Source organism: Gossypium hirsutum, chromosome A11, assembly GCF_007990345.1.
Source record: "Gossypium hirsutum isolate 1008001.06 chromosome A11, Gossypium_hirsutum_v2.1, whole genome shotgun sequence".
NCBI classification, from domain to species: domain Eukaryota; kingdom Viridiplantae; phylum Streptophyta; class Magnoliopsida; order Malvales; family Malvaceae; genus Gossypium; species Gossypium hirsutum.
The window spans coordinates 7,511,571-7,528,867 of record NC_053434.1 but is presented as its reverse complement, the minus strand read 5'-3'; the positions used below and the strand labels follow the sequence as shown (position 1 = coordinate 7,528,867).

At 33.6% G+C, this 17,297-nt stretch overlaps 3 protein-coding genes across 7 annotated transcripts; 1 reads left to right on the top strand and 2 right to left on the bottom strand.

Annotated features, from left to right (window-relative positions):
• Positions 1 to 1,955: 1,955 nt before the first annotated feature.
• LOC107911878 (dnaJ protein homolog 1) lies at positions 1,956 to 5,493 on the bottom strand. The gene is made up of 8 exons (XM_016839847.2): positions 5,100 to 5,493; positions 4,476 to 4,645; positions 4,050 to 4,215; positions 3,801 to 3,942; positions 3,157 to 3,290; positions 2,927 to 3,069; positions 2,647 to 2,848; positions 1,956 to 2,550 (listed from the first exon to the last, which is right to left on the bottom strand). The coding sequence occupies exons 2-8, from the start codon at positions 4,623 to 4,625 to the stop codon at positions 2,219 to 2,221; spliced, it is 1,269 nt and encodes a 422-aa protein (XP_016695336.1). The 5' UTR covers positions 4,626 to 4,645; positions 5,100 to 5,493; the 3' UTR covers positions 1,956 to 2,218.
• A 1,582-nt stretch (positions 5,494 to 7,075) lies between these two features.
• On the top strand, positions 7,076 to 9,248 carry LOC107911877 (uncharacterized). Of its 2 annotated transcripts, none has more exons than XM_016839845.2 (4): positions 7,076 to 8,049; positions 8,336 to 8,494; positions 8,620 to 8,728; positions 8,876 to 9,248. In XM_016839845.2, exons 1-4 carry the CDS (start codon positions 7,603 to 7,605, stop codon positions 9,055 to 9,057), a joined length of 897 nt encoding a protein of 298 aa, XP_016695334.1. In that variant the 5' UTR covers positions 7,076 to 7,602; the 3' UTR covers positions 9,058 to 9,248. The 2 variants fall into 2 exon arrangements, with proteins under 2 accessions (XP_016695334.1, XP_016695335.1); XM_016839846.2 differs by having other exon boundaries at positions 7,326 to 8,049; positions 8,853 to 9,248.
• A 1,946-nt stretch (positions 9,249 to 11,194) lies between these two features.
• LOC107911876 (uncharacterized) lies at positions 11,195 to 14,813 on the bottom strand. Of its 4 annotated transcripts, none has more exons than XM_041080875.1 (6): positions 13,846 to 14,780; positions 13,666 to 13,737; positions 13,532 to 13,570; positions 11,884 to 12,107; positions 11,713 to 11,804; positions 11,195 to 11,574 (listed from the first exon to the last, which is right to left on the bottom strand). In XM_041080875.1, exons 1-3 carry the CDS (start codon positions 14,653 to 14,655, stop codon positions 13,565 to 13,567), a joined length of 888 nt encoding a protein of 295 aa, XP_040936809.1. In that variant the 5' UTR covers positions 14,656 to 14,780; the 3' UTR covers positions 11,195 to 11,574; positions 11,713 to 11,804; positions 11,884 to 12,107; positions 13,532 to 13,564. The 4 variants fall into 4 exon arrangements, with proteins under 4 accessions (XP_040936809.1, XP_040936810.1, XP_016695333.2 ...); XM_041080876.1 differs by having other exon boundaries at positions 11,713 to 11,799; XM_016839844.2 differs by having other exon boundaries at positions 11,713 to 12,107; positions 13,846 to 14,813.
• Between the last annotated feature and the right edge of the window lie 2,484 nt (positions 14,814 to 17,297).

The window sequence follows — 17,297 nt, the reverse complement described above, 5'->3', positions numbered from 1 at the left end:
TTATACTCCAATTTAAGGGTTGGAGATGGACTATCTGTAGTTCTAGGTATTGCATCAAAAATTATATATTAAAAAGTTATCCTCTTATTTAATAATTCGGAGGAATTATGAATAGTTCTAAGTATTGTATAAAAAATGTTAAAAATTTATATTTTTATGTAATTATTCAAATATGTCCTTTTCTATACATGTTTTTTAATAAGTTATGAATATAAATATTAAAAACTGAATAAAATTGAATAACATAACAATAATAAGGAGATAAAAGAAAAAGAGAGAGCATCATTTGCTTAACATATTTTACTTTATGTTGTCTTTAATAAGAATCTTGTAAGTTAAATTGATAAATTGTGGAATTTTTAACAGACAGATCATAAAAAATAAAAATATGTGCCTCTAAAATTCGTGGTTTTTTTTTTTTGCAATAATTCATTTCAAGTTATAAAGATTTTGATGCTAAGAAGTGCATAGGGAAAATGATTATATAAAATAGTGATATCATGTCATTTGTATTTCTTTTTCAACAGTTTAATGTCATATTAGTATTTATATCTTGAATTTTAAAATTTTCATCATAAAATTCAGGATAAAATTACTGATGCGGCATTAAACTACTGAAAATGAATAATATTTCTATTTCATACAATTATTTCTTGAATTGAATATCCTTTTTGAAAGAGTTTTGACAAATTTTAAATTGTTTTAAAAAATTTATTTATTTAGAAACTTTCCTGATTTAGTGGTTTGTAATTTGCTTTTGTTTTTGGGTACATAAAAAATGATGTGAAGAAGAGCCCAAGATGTGTTGAACTCCAAAGAGATAAGAATGTAGCCAACAAACGATTCCAAGTCCCCGTTTATTGTTACTCTGATGGGGTGGGTTCAAATATGAGTTGTGCCTTTATCTCAACTCTAGTATGATGAATCAAATTCTATCTAATTATTTTTATTTAAACGTTATCATAGATTCTTGAGAATTAAATTTTAACTTTTATTTTTAAATTTCCATGTAAATGCCACGCACTTTTGCCGTCCACTCTGTTTTATTTTTGTTAAGTTAGATTTCAACCTGTTTGATAAATAAAGTGAAAAAAATAGATATTAAATAGATATTTTTAGTGTAATAAATGATGCGTATATTGATAAAGTATATTATATTTTTAAAATGAAAATGAGAGTTAAATGTTGGAGTCGACATTAAAAATGTTTTTCCACTTAAAAACAATAAAGAACACTTAACTATTATGGTTAAAATATGGTAAAATGGTGTTTTCTCATCCAAAATATAAAAGTTGAAATTTATGGGCTTTTAACTTGTACTTTTAGGAGTAAAAATTATCAAAATGTCTTTATTTATATTAACTATGTAAAAGGTATATAAAAATTAGATTAATTTATATTTTATATATTAATATATTAAATTATTTAAATATTATTAATTATATTAAATTATTTAAATCACATTTATTATTATATTTAATTTTTTGATAAAATACACTAACAGTCACTTAACTTTTATCTCAATAATAAAACATTAAACTTTTAAAAAATAACAAATAAATCACTATTAGCCATTTTTCATTACAGATATAATAGAATTACCATTTTCCATCCTTCTCTCTCTCTCCCCTACCACCACCCTCTCCATCTAGCACGTAAATGATTAATGGTGACTAATTTATTATTTTCCGAAAGTAAATTGAAAGTTGAGTAAATATTTTGTCATTGAAATCATTAATTTTATAAGTAATTTAAATTAATTACTTAAAAATATTTAAAGTTTATATTTCATATATCATTCCAAAAGTGGACCGCCAAGTTTCAACCAGCCTCGCCCTTGCATGTTCAAAGCGTAATTAGCATTTTCCGGCTGCGCCTCAGTCCATAAATTCGAAATAACATGCAGCAAAGGTTGAAAAATCCTGTTTTGGACAGTAAGGTTCAACAATTTGAAGTAGGCATTCCAAGAAACTTGCATCTAATAATCATCAAATATAGCATCTGAACATAGTAGATAGATCCTTGAAATGTCGAGGAAAACTGTGATAAAATAACGCAAGATGCTGAGATGAACGCAACAATAAAAAATAAAGAGACAAAACACCAATTTAATGTGCTGGTTGCAGACAAAACCGCATACAAGTTCTGGGCTATGTAGTTATCTAAGCTAGCTGCTGCTATAAAATAAGAGGGGCAAAACATTGAACGCAAACATTTCTTACTGCTGGGCACATTGCACTCTTGGTGCTGACTCATCGTCATCGTCATCTTCATCATAAGCTTCACGGTGCCTATGCTGTCGTTCCTTCCGCCTCTTTACCTCCTCAGCACTGACATCATGCAAAGTAGTCTCTTCACAGTCATCAAGCTCCATGTCTGTCAAATGCTTACTAGGCCTCATGGGCAATATACTCTCGATCTTCCGGCATTGCTCAGGTGAAAATACCCCAGATTCTGGGAAAATAACATGGAACTGGATGACTAGCTTGCCCTTCATGAAAGGTCTCTGATGGTGAGGCATACCTTCATCATTGATAGCCTTGTATTGACCTAAATTTTCAAGCAAGGGAAGAGAAAGTTGAGGGAATATGATGTCAACTTGAAAGGTGGTTCTGACATATAACTAAATATGCACAGGGATTTTACCAGGCTTAATGACCTCGCCAGGGTTCGATTTAATTAAGAGCTGCCTGCCATCAAGGTGAGTCAGGGCAAACTGAAACCCACATAGAGCCTCTGTCAAACTGAGATTGTGGTCAACATAAAGGTCGTCCCCAAATTTCCTATCAAATTTGGGGTGTTTCTTTTGTTCCAATACAAAAACAATGTCTCCAGTTATTGTATCTGGCTGCAAATGATGCAAAAGAAAACGGTCAAGCTCAAAATACTAGAAAAGTTACTTAAAAGACAAAAGTACTTCACTTACAGCCTCATCAGCTTGTCCCTCAAATGTAATTTTCTGACCATCTCTCATTCCTTTCTCAATATGTACTTCCAGCACCTTCTTTTCCTGAGTAACCTTGTTCCCTTTGCACTGTGGGCATCTATCCCGATCACTGATCATCTCACCTGCAAGGAAGTGAATGAATCTGAGTACATAAATCCTACATAAAATGAGAACCAAGCCGAAGAAAAAGAAGATCCAAATTTAAATACCTGAGCCTCTACATTCAGGACAAACATGCTGCATCTGTTGGATCATGCCCAGTCCAATCTGCCGTGTTGTAATTTTCATTCCTGTGCCCTGGCAACCATAACATCTAGAGGAGGCTCCACTCTTTGAACCTTTCCTGAAAATTTTCAGGATGCAAGTGAATAAATGTAATCAAACCAGTCATATAGGTTCTCTGCATACGAGGATATAGGTCATAGAGCAGAGAGGGAAGACAAAAAAAACTTCAGTGAAAGACTCACAACAAGTTACTACATAGGAGTAAAGGTACCAAAGAGCATCAACACCAAAACTTGTAGAAGACCACAATGAAAAGAAAACAAGTACAGGTTTTACTAAGAACTAAACAGACAACATCAATCAATATAATTTCCCGGGTTCCATGAAATCTTTCCAAGCACAAAAATAGAAGAACATTATACTCAACAAAGAGAACTTAGGGGTAATTACAAGAAGATATCAGATGTGAATAATTTCTTCAGAGACATGAGATCTTTTCAAGCAGGTAAATAGAACATTATAAACAAAAAAGAGAGATGACGGGCAATTACAAGAAGACAGCAGAGGTTAACATTTTCCATAAAGAAAGTCCAGTTAACCGTAGAAGTAGCTGTGATGGTAGACATACCCTTTACATTTACTGCATATTGCGTTCCTGGAAAGAGAGAGCTTTTTTGCTGTCCCATTGTACAATTCTTCCAGAGAAACTTTAAGAGCATGCACCACATCTTCACCTCGCTTCTGCCTTCTTCCTCTCGAGCTACCACCGCCTATGTATTAAAAAGACTTGTGATTGAAATTTGAAATGGAACTACCTTTATCAAAAAGTTCAATCAAAAAAGAAAAATACAAAAAGGAAAACAAAACCATTTCTTACCACCAAAGGCTCCCCCACCAAAAAATGACTCAAATATGTCAAATGGGTTGTGAGAAGAACCGCCTCCTCCCATTCCCTCTTTAAGAGCATCTTCACCATATTGATCATATATGTCTCTCTTCTCTGGGTCACTAAGAACTTCATAAGCATGAGCCAGTTCCTTAAACTGGGAAGAAGTATCAGAAAATAGTTTTACGGGGAGAAAAGTCAAACTCAAACCCAATTCCTTATAATTTTACTTGCATAATATATCTTCGGAAATTACGTACATAAAACAAAAGCTGTAAGTTTTATTCTCTCGTGCTTTTAAAAGGAAAACCAAAAGCACATCCAAGAATCTGCCAAATATATTTCATGATCAAATATACTCAAGCTTAAAAGAATAATAAAGATGTAACCTTGGATGAAAGATTGTTTTATCCTTACCTTCTCGGGGTCTCCACCTTTATCTGGATGATTCTTAATTGCAGCTTTCTTATAAGCCTTCTTTAATTCATCCTGACTTGCACTTTTGGGAACCCCAAGTACTTCATAAAACTTGGTGTTATCAGATTTTTTTGGAACACGCCCAAACATGATTAAATGGCTTCAGTTATCTGCGTCGAATAATATAAAAATCAATCTACTACAAACTAGTCCAAATTCTAAATGAACAGTTAGATATGATGTAATACAAATTCCAATTAAGAAATAAAAACAAAAGTCTGATTCAAAGCCACTAAATTTATACAAAAATTTAAATTTCCAAACAATAAAGACTCGTGAGTCATGACGAACAAAAAAAAATGAAAGACCCAAAACAGTTTAACTTTAACCACAACAAAACTAGGACACTTACCGGTTAGGGTTTGGAGAAAAGAAATAAGCGATGCAAACCCAATTTAAGGAATAAAACAAAACCCCTAACTCAAAACAATCTAATAAAGAAGCTATCAATTTAAAAATATATATATCTACTTCTAAACAATCATAAAGCTCATCAGCATGGCAAAGAACAAAAACAAAAGATCGAAAGCAGTTAAGTAGGAATAGCAAAACTAAGAAACTCACCGATTAGGGTTCTGCGGGAAGAAATGAGCGATAGTATTCAGCTAACGTTAAAAACAAGTTTGAGAATTTTTTGCGAGAGAAAAGCAAGGTAGAGCAAGATTCGTCCCCTCAAGTTTCTCCTCACAAATCGCAGAGGAGTTTTACTTGGGGTGGATATCTTCAATTAAAGAAAATTAAAATTTTATTTTTACTCTTCTTTTTGTTGTTACCACTTCAGCTTAACCGGCTTTACTTCAATATCAGAGCTAGTTTGGGGATTGGCAGTAGCAATAGTGGGTGGGGAAAGTATAGTTGAAAGTTCCCTTCCTGGGGGAATAACGGTGAGGTGTTACGTGCTAATTGGTGGCAATGGCACACGATTTCAAAAACGGAGAGACCATAGATAAAAACGTTAGGGTTGTAAACAAGACATCTTCACCGTGCAATTTAAATATCGGACGATTGATGTTACACTATAACAACTTTGGCGGCTTACAGCAGCCCACCCAGCCATCAGATTGGTCATAATTGATGGCTGAAACGTAACCGCATCGTACACAGGAAAGAAACATGCTATTGCCAAACTAGGATATAAATAAGATATTTGTTTTTTTTTTTTAATCACAAGTGTTTTATTATTTGAGATCAATTTTGATTGGTATTTTAGTATAATTCTCTCTTAAGGAAAAATTCACTTTCGTATTTGGTGTTGCTATTATTATAATGATGTTGTTCCATACTAATTGGTTGAAATATTTGAAAAATATTCACTTTCACTTTCATTTACTACAATCACGGTAGATGTCCAACAACATAATTAATTACTATTACTACGTCAGGCTCTAAGTTAATCAACACGACCAGTCTCGTTAGTCATTAGTAATAGTCACAAAATGGAAGAGAGTAGTATAACTCAAGAGTTCAGCATATTAGAAGTTGGAACCACTACAATCCGATATTTCTCACTAATATCTATGTCAACCCTAGATAACATTAGCATGGAGCATGCACCCATTAAGCATGGACATGGATATAAACAACCTGGTGCAAAAAGTAACTACCACAGATATGTTTACTATGTTTTTTTTTTTATCTATTGTACCAATAATAATACCCATTATATATTTATTTCTTCATCTATTTATTTTTTTATTTAAATTATTCATTTCTTTACTTTTAATTACAAAATCATGAATTAATACCACATTTTATCCCTTTTTAAAATTTAAAAATTAATCATACCATTGCTAGATTAATGCAGTGCACTTGTCATTTAAATAGAGGGGCTCGTGATTCTAAGTTATTAAATCGTTATTTACAAGATATTGTCCTTTCATGGCCAATTTGTTTAATTTACTCAGCAGTGGACCGTTCTAGGTGTAGCAGCATTTATTAAATGTAAAAATTATTTTGTAAATCGCAATTCAAATATTAATGGATACAAAAATAATTAAATCTTAAGGATATTTATATGTTAATGTTAAAGATTTTATCAATTTAAGTCATTCATTCAATCATGATAGTTTAAGTCAAAAACTTTTTTTAATCCAATTAAGTTGGCTTTTATCAACATCGTATACAAGTAGTCTACCAATCTTGAACTTGATGTCCTGAAATGTTGCCCCAGCAGCTAAGTATATACATTAATTGTTGTTGTTCAAAAGGGATGTTCCGCTGGCTCACTACGCCTTCAAAATACAAGCATTCTTTTTATTGTTGGATACCAAGGCTGAAAAAGTAGAAGCTGGGGGCTATAAATGGTGCGTATCAACTCTAACTTCTTAATTTTTCATAGGCATTGGCCTTAGTGTTTGTACCTTTTGCTCTTAATAACCAATATTCATAAAGCTAGCTGTGCATGAATTGCACCTATATGTAACACACATGAAGAGGACAGGTTTCTCCAAATGAATTAGACAAGAAGTTAAGTTTATGTTCTGCATTCAGTAGGTTTTATCTTGTTTTTATACCAAAAAAAAAAAAGAATCCAACATCCCTGAACCATCCAAATGCTCTTGGATTCTTGCAAACCCAGTTATCCTTCTTATTTCCCTCACACTTGCTGTGTTTTGAATGAGCCTCAGAAATTTAGTGAGCCCATCCTTAGAAAATTCAAAAAAAATTATTATTAAGTAAATGTGGATTACAAATCGAGCTGTCACAATGTAATGTTGTTAAAAAATAATAATTCAACTTTTATTTTTTACATTTCAATGGGTAAATTCAACTCCATGCAAGAGATGAGTACAAGAGAACAAGCAAACCACCCCACACATGTCGTGTTATCCCAACCTCATTTGCAGAAAATATCTCGCCATGAAAACTATTTCGTTTTCACCACAAATCCACACTAGCCTTTTGCAGCTTCCCAGGAAGACGCTCTTACATTACCTAATGGTGCACGCATAGGGTTCCACAAAAAAAAATAATAAAAAGCATTTTTTTTCCCAGGATCTCCATATTTTAATCGATGTCTTATTAAAAAAATATAGGAAAACGACGACTATAACAAGGGAAGTTAAGCATGGGGAGAACAGGATTGTGCAACTGCTTCATTGCTTCTTTCCCAACTCCAATCTCCATTTGCAGACGCAAAAAACCTTTGATTCCTTGGAGAAAGCTAAACCTTATGGCGACATCGATGGATCCCTCAGGCACAAAAACTTATCAGCAGAACGTGTTGGTAATGAGGCACGGCGACCGTTTGGACAACTTCGATCAAGAGTGGGAAAAGACGGCCGACAGACCGTGGGATCCGCCGCTCATACAGAATGGCCTAAACAGGGCTTTTGGCACGGGCCGTGAGTTTCGAACCCGCCTACCTTTCCCAATCCACCGAGTCTTCGTCTCTCCCTTCCTCCGCTGCATCCAGACTGCCTCCGAGGTTGTGGCTGCCCTTTGCTCCGTCGATGACGATCCTAATGCCAAGTCATCCAATGACGTCATTGCCATCGACCCCTCCAGAGTCAAGGTCAGGTCAAAACAACTTTTCCCACTTTTTTCCTTTTGGCACTAAACATCCCAAACTATCATCCAGATCTGATCAAATTAGATCAAATCGTAAGCATATTTAAGAACATCTGGTCAAATCGTAAATATGAGCTAGGTTTTTTATTTTACTTGTCAAATTGTACTAATAATTTAATAACAAAATCAGGAGTTCTGAAATTCGATACCTATTTAATATTTAATTCATAATTTGAGCAATTTTTCTTTCTTCATCTCTATGCTTGAGCCCATTTTGTTGTATTTTACAGGTTTCAATAGAATACGGGCTGTGTGAGATGCTAAATAAAACAGCAATTAGGATTGATGTTGCGCCCAAAGACGGAATCTTTCGTTTCGATGTTCCACAGCTCGAGGCTCTGTTACCAAGTGGCACGGTAGATCCTACGGTGGAACCAGTTTATAAAGAGGTAGCATTTGGCTATTTGCAGTGCGTTTTTATCTATTTCCTTTTTCCTACAACTTAAGATTTTTGTCGGTGTAGCTTGACGTTGTTTAATCTGCCTGATTCAACTTCTTCGTCTGAAAATCACAGTTGCCGCAATGGGAAGAGACAGTGTGGGATGCAAGGAGCAGATATGAACGAATTATTAAGGCACTAGCGGATAAATACCCATCACAAAACTTGCTGTTAGTGACACATGGTAAGCTACATTCTTCGATATTAGACAACAATATGTTGATTATTCACTTTGTCCTGCATATTTGGCCCAATTTTTTACCTTTGCCCCGTCGATTTTAAACAATGTCATTCTATTTCTATTGAAGTCGCCATACATATCCTATGGCAGGGGAAGGGGTTGGAGTTTCAGTTTCTGCATTCAAGGAGGACACTGATGTGATTGAAGTAGATTATTGTGCTTATTCAGAACTTACAAGACAAGTTTCTTTGAAAAATGAGTCATTCAGTGCTGGAAACTTCGAGGTGCTTACAGAAAGTGGCCAGACTGGGGTAACTTATATTGCAGAGTAGCAACTTTAATGATTTTGTCAATGGTAGTGTCATAGATTCTTTGCCTTCAACCACGAAGGAGATGACTCTGATTTCATCTGAAGCATACCTCAGTCTTCCTCTTGATGCGTCGGCTTTCCTTTACATTAACATACTTTGTATTAAGATGACATGGATTCAACAAATATCAGTATGAAACTGTCTTTTTCTTCCCCTGTTTTGTTTGCTGACAGTGCAGATTGAGATGCCGTGAAAGTGATGAAGGGAAACAATTTCTGTTCCTTGATTGGATAATGCCATTGTTACTGTTAAATCATTGTGAAAGTTGTAGTCTTGATGCGGATATGTTCGACCATAATATATGGGGGCAAAGTCAACTTTGTGGCTGAAGAATTAGTTAATACGTTAAACTCAAGACGAGTTTCCTTGTTCTCGGTTACTATGACGGGCATGAGAATGTAATGATGGAATGAATACGTGTTCCTTCGAAGCAAGATACGTAGCATTTTTGGCCCATTTGTTCCCAAACCGTGCCTGCAACTCTACAACTACCCTCTCTTCCTCTATCGTAAACTTGCGCAAGAAGACAGCGACAGAAACTGAAGATCACTTCTTCAAGTTGGGTCCAAGTTTGTTAACCCAACGGAAACGGCATGATTTTGCCAGTTGTTGGGTACAATTGGAGATAATTAGTTGGCTTATTACACTACTCAAAATTTTAAAGTAGCTGAATAACAACACAATTACATGTAGAAAGAAAGAAAATAAGGAACTGCTGTGCAAAATGCTATCAATCTATTGTTTGTCAGAGGCAGCACTGACTGCAGTGGTATCAGCACAAATTCTAATCATCAATCACCCGTTGGTCGATCTCCATTTGCACACATTTTCCATCAAGTTCAGATTTAGTTGTATAAAGTTTAGTGCTTAGAAGTTCCTTGTCATTAGAATTGTCAGTTTCTATAGCTGCAACTTCAGTAGCTGGTTAAATGGTTTTGGAATGTTTCCGAGGGTTCAACCACACTGTTGTCAACTGTCTTTTCTTCATCACCAACGATTCTCAAATTAACATGGTCTCCATATCTGACGGGAGGGCAGCGTCAGTAGTACGATTCTTACTTCTACTCATCCTCGTTTTCAGATGCCATATGTTTCAGCCCTATCAAAGCACTTGTGGCTCCACAGTCCGGGGCACTGATGGGGAAGCTTTCTCAGAAGTTGACTCAAGAAGCTGTCCTGTTTGAGGAATATCATCTGGTTGTGCCATCACACTTCTTATGGCAGTTTTTGTTAAAGATTTCTTCAAATCCATTTTGACCTTTTAAAGCATTCTTACCAGCGTTGTCTCTATTGCTCTGAAAAGACATCATTACCAGCTGCTACAACCTCCTTGAAATCATCCATCTCAGATATGGAGAAATACTACTGATATTCCTTCTAAACTGCCATTTATACCAACTACATGATAATTGATTGACTGCACAAATCATTTGCAATACCAGCAGGAGCTTCACAGCAATCTGCAATACCATTTTTATGACTAGACAATATTATGTTCCCTTTCACATAATGAGCCTCATTAACCAATCTGCAATGCCAAATGGCGTTGTTGGTTTGTTTCTGAAAAGGACCAACTAGTGAATTTAAAAAATTTCTCTTAATAAAACTTAAAATCAAATGTCTTAATCCAAAAAAGTATTCAACAATACGACTATAATAAATTTTTTTTAAAAAAATTAATACAATTTTATCTAATTACTCTAGTATTTCATATTTGTTGGATTGTTTCCTCTCTAAAATTAAATACATTTTTCTTATCATCATTTTCCATGTAATTTAGTTAAATATTTAGTAGGTCAAAATATAAATAAAAATTTTAAATTATTTAAATTAAATTTAAAATAAAGTATAAATGTTTTTAAAATAAAATACATGTCTTAAAAATATTTAAAATAGATTAATAAAATATGGTATAGTTATATTTTAAAAAGTAAAATACGTCTTAAAATTAAAATACTATTTTTATTCTATAAAAAAATAAAATCAGTTATCCTATTAAACTTTACATTCACATTATTAACATTTTTTTTATTATTACAATATTGAAGGAAAAAGAAGGGAAGACAAAATTTGAACTTTAAGTATAATAAAAATTTGAAAAAAAAAATCTGATATTTTATAACTGGAAATATATAGTGCAGTACGCATACTTCTGCCATCATTGTCCGAAAACAAAACAATCTTAAGACTCAAGACTCCTAGTTTCAGGATGATGTAGAATTTTCTAAAAATTGCCACTCTCAAAACTTGCCCAACGCGAAACATTTAAAGCCCTCCATAACATCGTCGAGCTGCAAAATATTTTGTATTCACTTCCATTGACTCCTCCTTACATTGTCGGCAGATTTTTTATGGAGGGTGCAGGGCCACCATTTTCATCTGGCTCTTATCTGCAGCCATTCTGTTTCACTGAACTACGGACAATCTATACCTGTATGTCCTTCGACAAGTTCAGCATCAATCTACAGGGCAAGCTCACTACAAAATCCAGGACAGGGTTTGCTTAGTCTTTTGTCAGGAAACGAAGAACATGGAGCAGTTTTGAGTTTGCACCACATATCAATGACACCAATTATCCAAATCATAATCAAACTTAATGCTGACCGAGAATTGTACCTGCCGTGTAGTCTTCAAAGATGGTAATTGCGTAGCCTTTCAATTAGGCCGAAACTTTAAACAGAGTCCACAATTTACTATAGAACACTGAACTAGAAAACAAAACACGGTAAAAACAAAGAAGATTACGCCACATAATGATTTTCCTGGCAAAGGATCTGAGCGTCTAACCTGAAGCAGTTTTCTGCTCCATATTCCCAATCAGATGCATATATAGAAGTCATAGATCATCAGGGATTTCAGTATAATTATCAAATAATAGATGGCAACATCATGTCTCCCAAGAAATGCACATCCTAACAAATTAAGGCCCATGCTCTGCTATAGTGTGTGTGCATGCGCATGTATGTGCACATGCAGGCATGTGGATGAGAAGGGGAAAATAGCTGCTACAGCTGCAACACATCAAATCAGTTAACTTAAAAATCACAAACCTCTATCCAAAAAGAAGTATTAACATATCCTAATCGATACGTGCGCAAAAGTGAATTTTTTAATGATTCACAGAATCTGGTTTAGCAAGATTTGGGATTCATAAGTTTCAAATATAAACAAATTACACATTTCGACTGTAAAGGCTGCTGTAGATGCGTTTACTATTCACTCTATATGCTGTATATGCATACACCAATCTATGTATATTCTATATATTCTCTTGCACCCTTCTAAAAAGCAAAGCATGTTAGATATTCATGCACCTCTAGTTAAAATAATTTATGTACTGTAGTTAACCAAACAAAATGTCAAATCATGCCAAAGAGATGATTAGTAGTATAGCCAACCTAATTGACATCATAAACACGTTTTTAATTTGAACTCCTATCATGTAATTTTAGCTGCATATAATATTGCTAGAAATTAGTATTCGTATAACAGAGATGAGACTCAGCCAAGAGGACTTAGTTATTCTAGTTTCACTACTTATTGCTGATTCATAATGGAAAGATAATGAAAATAAGATAATGAAAATTAATCTAATCAATCCTTCCATTATTTGACTCATGGTCTCTCTAATTGTGATATTTCTAAGCCATACAAAGAAACTTCCCCAAGACTAAACCTTGTCATGAGAGGCATCCAAGAGCAGTTTCTTTTTTTAGAGAGAAGACACAAACAAACACTTAGACAAACGTATAAAGCATAGAGATCAATCACAAAACCGTAACCCAATAATATATGAGCAGTAGCTCAAGCATGCTCGCGTTTTCAGAACCACTTAATCCGTTAATTATAAACAAGTTCACAGGACTACTAAATCCGTTAATAACTAACACATCCAATCTGTTTATCGCTAACATGTGGTCAATACTATGCAACCCGTTAACTACTAACACTAACTCATGTCTACTCAATCCAAAATATAATCAACACACACTCCTAAACATGCATATTAGAAAGAACAAATAACTAAATAAGAAAGAAACAAATGCACATCAAATACAAATATGCATTCCAAACTTTCTGGACCGGTAAATAGTTATATGATCTAACATTTAAACAAGTTCAATGAACAACTAACAAGCGTTCATAATTTTTCCAAGAACTAAAAGATCTCCTGAAAAACAATTTCCTTTTACATAAACTGAAAAGGTTAAAACCCTAGTTATGAAACTGGTAAGTCATATTTACAATCTGTAACTTATCAACAAGATTCATAATATAACAGTCTCTCACCATCTCTCTAAGTTCTAACTTCATCATGGATTAGACAAAAAAACAAGATACATTAGTTAACATCTGATCCGATCTCTACAAGCTCATTCTACAGCTGAAAAGAAAATAAAAAGGAAAAAGTTTAGCAGTTCCCCTGATCCCCCACCTTCCAAATTCACAGTTTTAGCAGCAACCCCATCTAGCCCTGCAATCACCAAATCGAACCTTCACTCAAAATCACTTGGTTACGGAGTAAAGCAAGTAAAAAGATTAAACATTTTGAACAGCAGAACATCAGACCTTAACAGGAGCCTCCGTGACTCTGTAACAATCAGGCGTTATTGAAGCTAGCCACAATCCAGGAAACACGCACTACAAAGGATTCATAAAGAATTAGAACAATTCAAACTTTGGAAGATCGATAATGAAGAAATCAAAAACTTCCTTTCAAAAAAATAAGAAAAGAAAAAAAAAACTCACATCCAGTTGTTTCTGCACACTCTTGGCTCGCTTCTTTGGCCTTCTAGAGGCCTTCGACCCGGTCATAGCAAAGATATCATCATCAATTTCTTCTCTAGAGAGTGAAACTGAGAACTTTTGTTTCTTCTCCTTCTTCTCAGCCACTTTCGGTTCGGTTACGTTCCTAGATCGCGTCGCTTCCGATCTATGAGTTTTGTTCTCGTGCGCCGAAGCTCCGATCTTGAGCGAGCTTCCATTATGATTGGAAGGCTTACAAATCGGCTTCCGAGGCCTCAGAGTCCAAGTTTTGGGAACCAATTCTTCAATGTCTTCAGTAATCAAGCTCTGATCTCCTACATCCGCAACCTCGTCAACAGACTTGTCATTCTTGGCTGGAAAACGTATATAGATCTTCGATCTAGCGTCCGATGGATCAACTTTCTTATCGGAGTTAAAATCAACCAAAACATCAGAACCATCGATGAATTTCCTCTCTGATTTTCCAGTTCTATGATCAGGAGAAAAACCTGAAGAATGTCCAATCTTTGAGCGAGCTTCGCATACCGGATTGACCTTCCGGTTATTGTCGGACTCAGAACCACTCTCTCCACGTTGAGGAGATTTGTGCAAAGAATCGGAGAGTTTCCGAAGGCGGTGGTTGCCAGTGTGGTTCATGGCCCATTTAAGGTCATGTAATTGGAAGTTATGAAGAGGCTGAGATTTCAAAGCCGAAGAAGAAGAAGAAGAAGCCATTACAGTGTCGGTTTTGCTTCTGTTTGAATTCCGTTTCCTTTCTGAGATTGAAGGAAACACCACCGATCGATAGAACATGGAAAAAAAATGAACTCTCTGTTTTCTCGACTGAAACAAAACCAAAAGCTAAGCACTTTTTTTTTTTTTTTTGTAAAAAAAGGGATGTTTTCTGTCTGAGTTCCTAGGAAGAAGGGGGAGTTTGTCTACGGAAATTAGAATCAAACAACAAAGGATGTTTTTAATTACCGTTTTTGCCCTTCTACATCTGTATATTTACTATACCGTTTGGGTCGGTTTTTAAGTAAATTCATGATGGAATATAAGATGTAACGAATGAAAAACAAGAAACATTCCAAACTCAAGCTTAAAAATATAATGTGAAAATTAAGACGCATGACTTTTTAAGTTTCATAATAAAATTATTTTGGTACATAAAAAACAAAACTTATCAACTTTTAACTATTACTCAGTTAACATTTAATTGACCCACCCAACACTAATTAAATCATTTCATCTTATTTATTTTCACCACATGCCAGATCAACATCATGTCGGGTTTAAATTGTTTAACAACCACAAAATATTATTAAAAACCATAAATTTATAGAATTTATTAAATATTTTTTATATGACAAAAAAAATAGAAGGTTATCAAACTATCTAATTTATGAAAATATAATAAATTATAAAAATTATTTATATGATTATTTTCAAACTATTGAAAATTACAAAATATTATTAAAAAAATACAAAAACAAATTAGAAATGTACATAAAATATTTTAAAATTTTAAATACAATAAATTATATTTAAATAATTTAATATAATAATACATGAAATATTTGATAAATTTTCCTTCTAAAATATAACCACCTAAATCTCAAATTTTATATTTCACTAACCTCAAAAACTAAATATTCTTTATTATTTTTGTGAAGAATCACTTTTAAAACCCAAATCACAGAGAAGAGGAGGGCTTTGAATAACATTTTAAAAATGTTTTCTGAAATCAGATAGATAAATTAAAATATACAACGCGTTAGATAGATATCAAAAGCGGACACGTGTGAGTCATGTTAAAACATCTTTATGTAAATGTTGGGTAGGTGCACTATGGTATCGTGTGCCTTACTGGCTTCCCAATGCCTTGTATTTTCAAGGGTAAATTTGGTTGCTAATTTTCAATTTCAGCTCGTTTTAAGCGTTCCAGTTAAAATTATTTACAATTTGGGTATTATAGTTAACAATTATTTTCATCTTAAAATTATTAATAAATTAATATAGTTTTTACTCATTCAGTTAATTATTTATTTCTTGATTAAATTATAAAATAAAAAAATTAAGATTATAATTTGTTCAAAGTTTTTATACTTTTCATATATTTAAAATTTAATCTCTATATTTTTATTTTTAGGAATTTAGTTCATTTACTTTTTAAATTAAAAAATTTAGATTCATTTGTTAATAATATTAAAATTCTTTTGTTAATTTGATTGTGTGACATTTTGAAATTTAAAAAAAAAATTCACTTGATATATATGTAACACAAAAATAAAATTACAATGGACCTGGATTTAATAGAGAATTTTAACAGTACTAATAATCCTTAAAAATTTACATCTTCATGTTAATTAGAATAAAGTATTTAGACTGATTAATGAGATTATAAAAATTGAGGTATCAAATTATGTAAAGATTAAACTATATAAATTAAATTTCAAAATTAAATGAAATATAGCGATAAATTAAAATTTAATTATTTTTATAATTAAAAAAAATAGAAAGATTGCAATTGAAATTTACTCAATCTCGTCTAAAAGAAAAGGAAAAACAATGGACAAGTGTGCATCGTGGAAAACCTTGACTTATTATGAACCGCAGACAAATATCATTAAAAATAAACATATTCATAGCATTTTGTGCGTCTTAGCTTTTGCCTTACTCCAATGAGTATGGATTATATCATATACATACACACGCCTTCTTTCAACTTTCAAGTTCAACTTTGGAGGTGTTCATCAATGGTGTCATTATTGCAAATGCTCCTACTAATTAATCAAGAAACATCAGGATTACTGTGACCCTCACCAAGACAGGATTTTGAATTTTATATGTATAATATTCTGAAGCTAAGGGGTGATGTTTGACATGAAAGTTGTTTCTCTCTTACCATTGTTGAATCGGGTGGCTGGAGTTAGTAATCATTGCCTAGAAAAGTTTGATCAGCAACACAGACAAGGAAATTTATATATACACACACACACGGAGCATTCTAATTTCTAAGCAAATAATAAAAAAGCTTTAAGCAACTTGCTTACCTTATTCTAATGAAACTTAATAGGCACGTGAAGGTGGGAAAACCTTGAAATCCCGGAAAACATAGGAGGATGAGAATCCAATGACTGTAGACAAGGGAGGGATGTCTGGTCGGGAAGAGGTCACAAAGCGACAGGCACACGAGCGTAATGATGTGAAGCATATGTTTGACACATGACAGATCTTTTACTTTAATGGTGCGAGTGAACTCTGGCAGGCAGACACCTACATCTCCCCCCATGTAACTTCTCTGCTTTCTTCACTCCACTCCAACATCCCAAACTTTTCCTCCTGAAGCTTCCTATTATATGCACTGCATATGATCAAAAATGAAAAGAAGTGTCGGATTTTAAGTAAAGCTCACATCACATGAGTAAATCTGAGTATCATTAAAACTTTAAAGA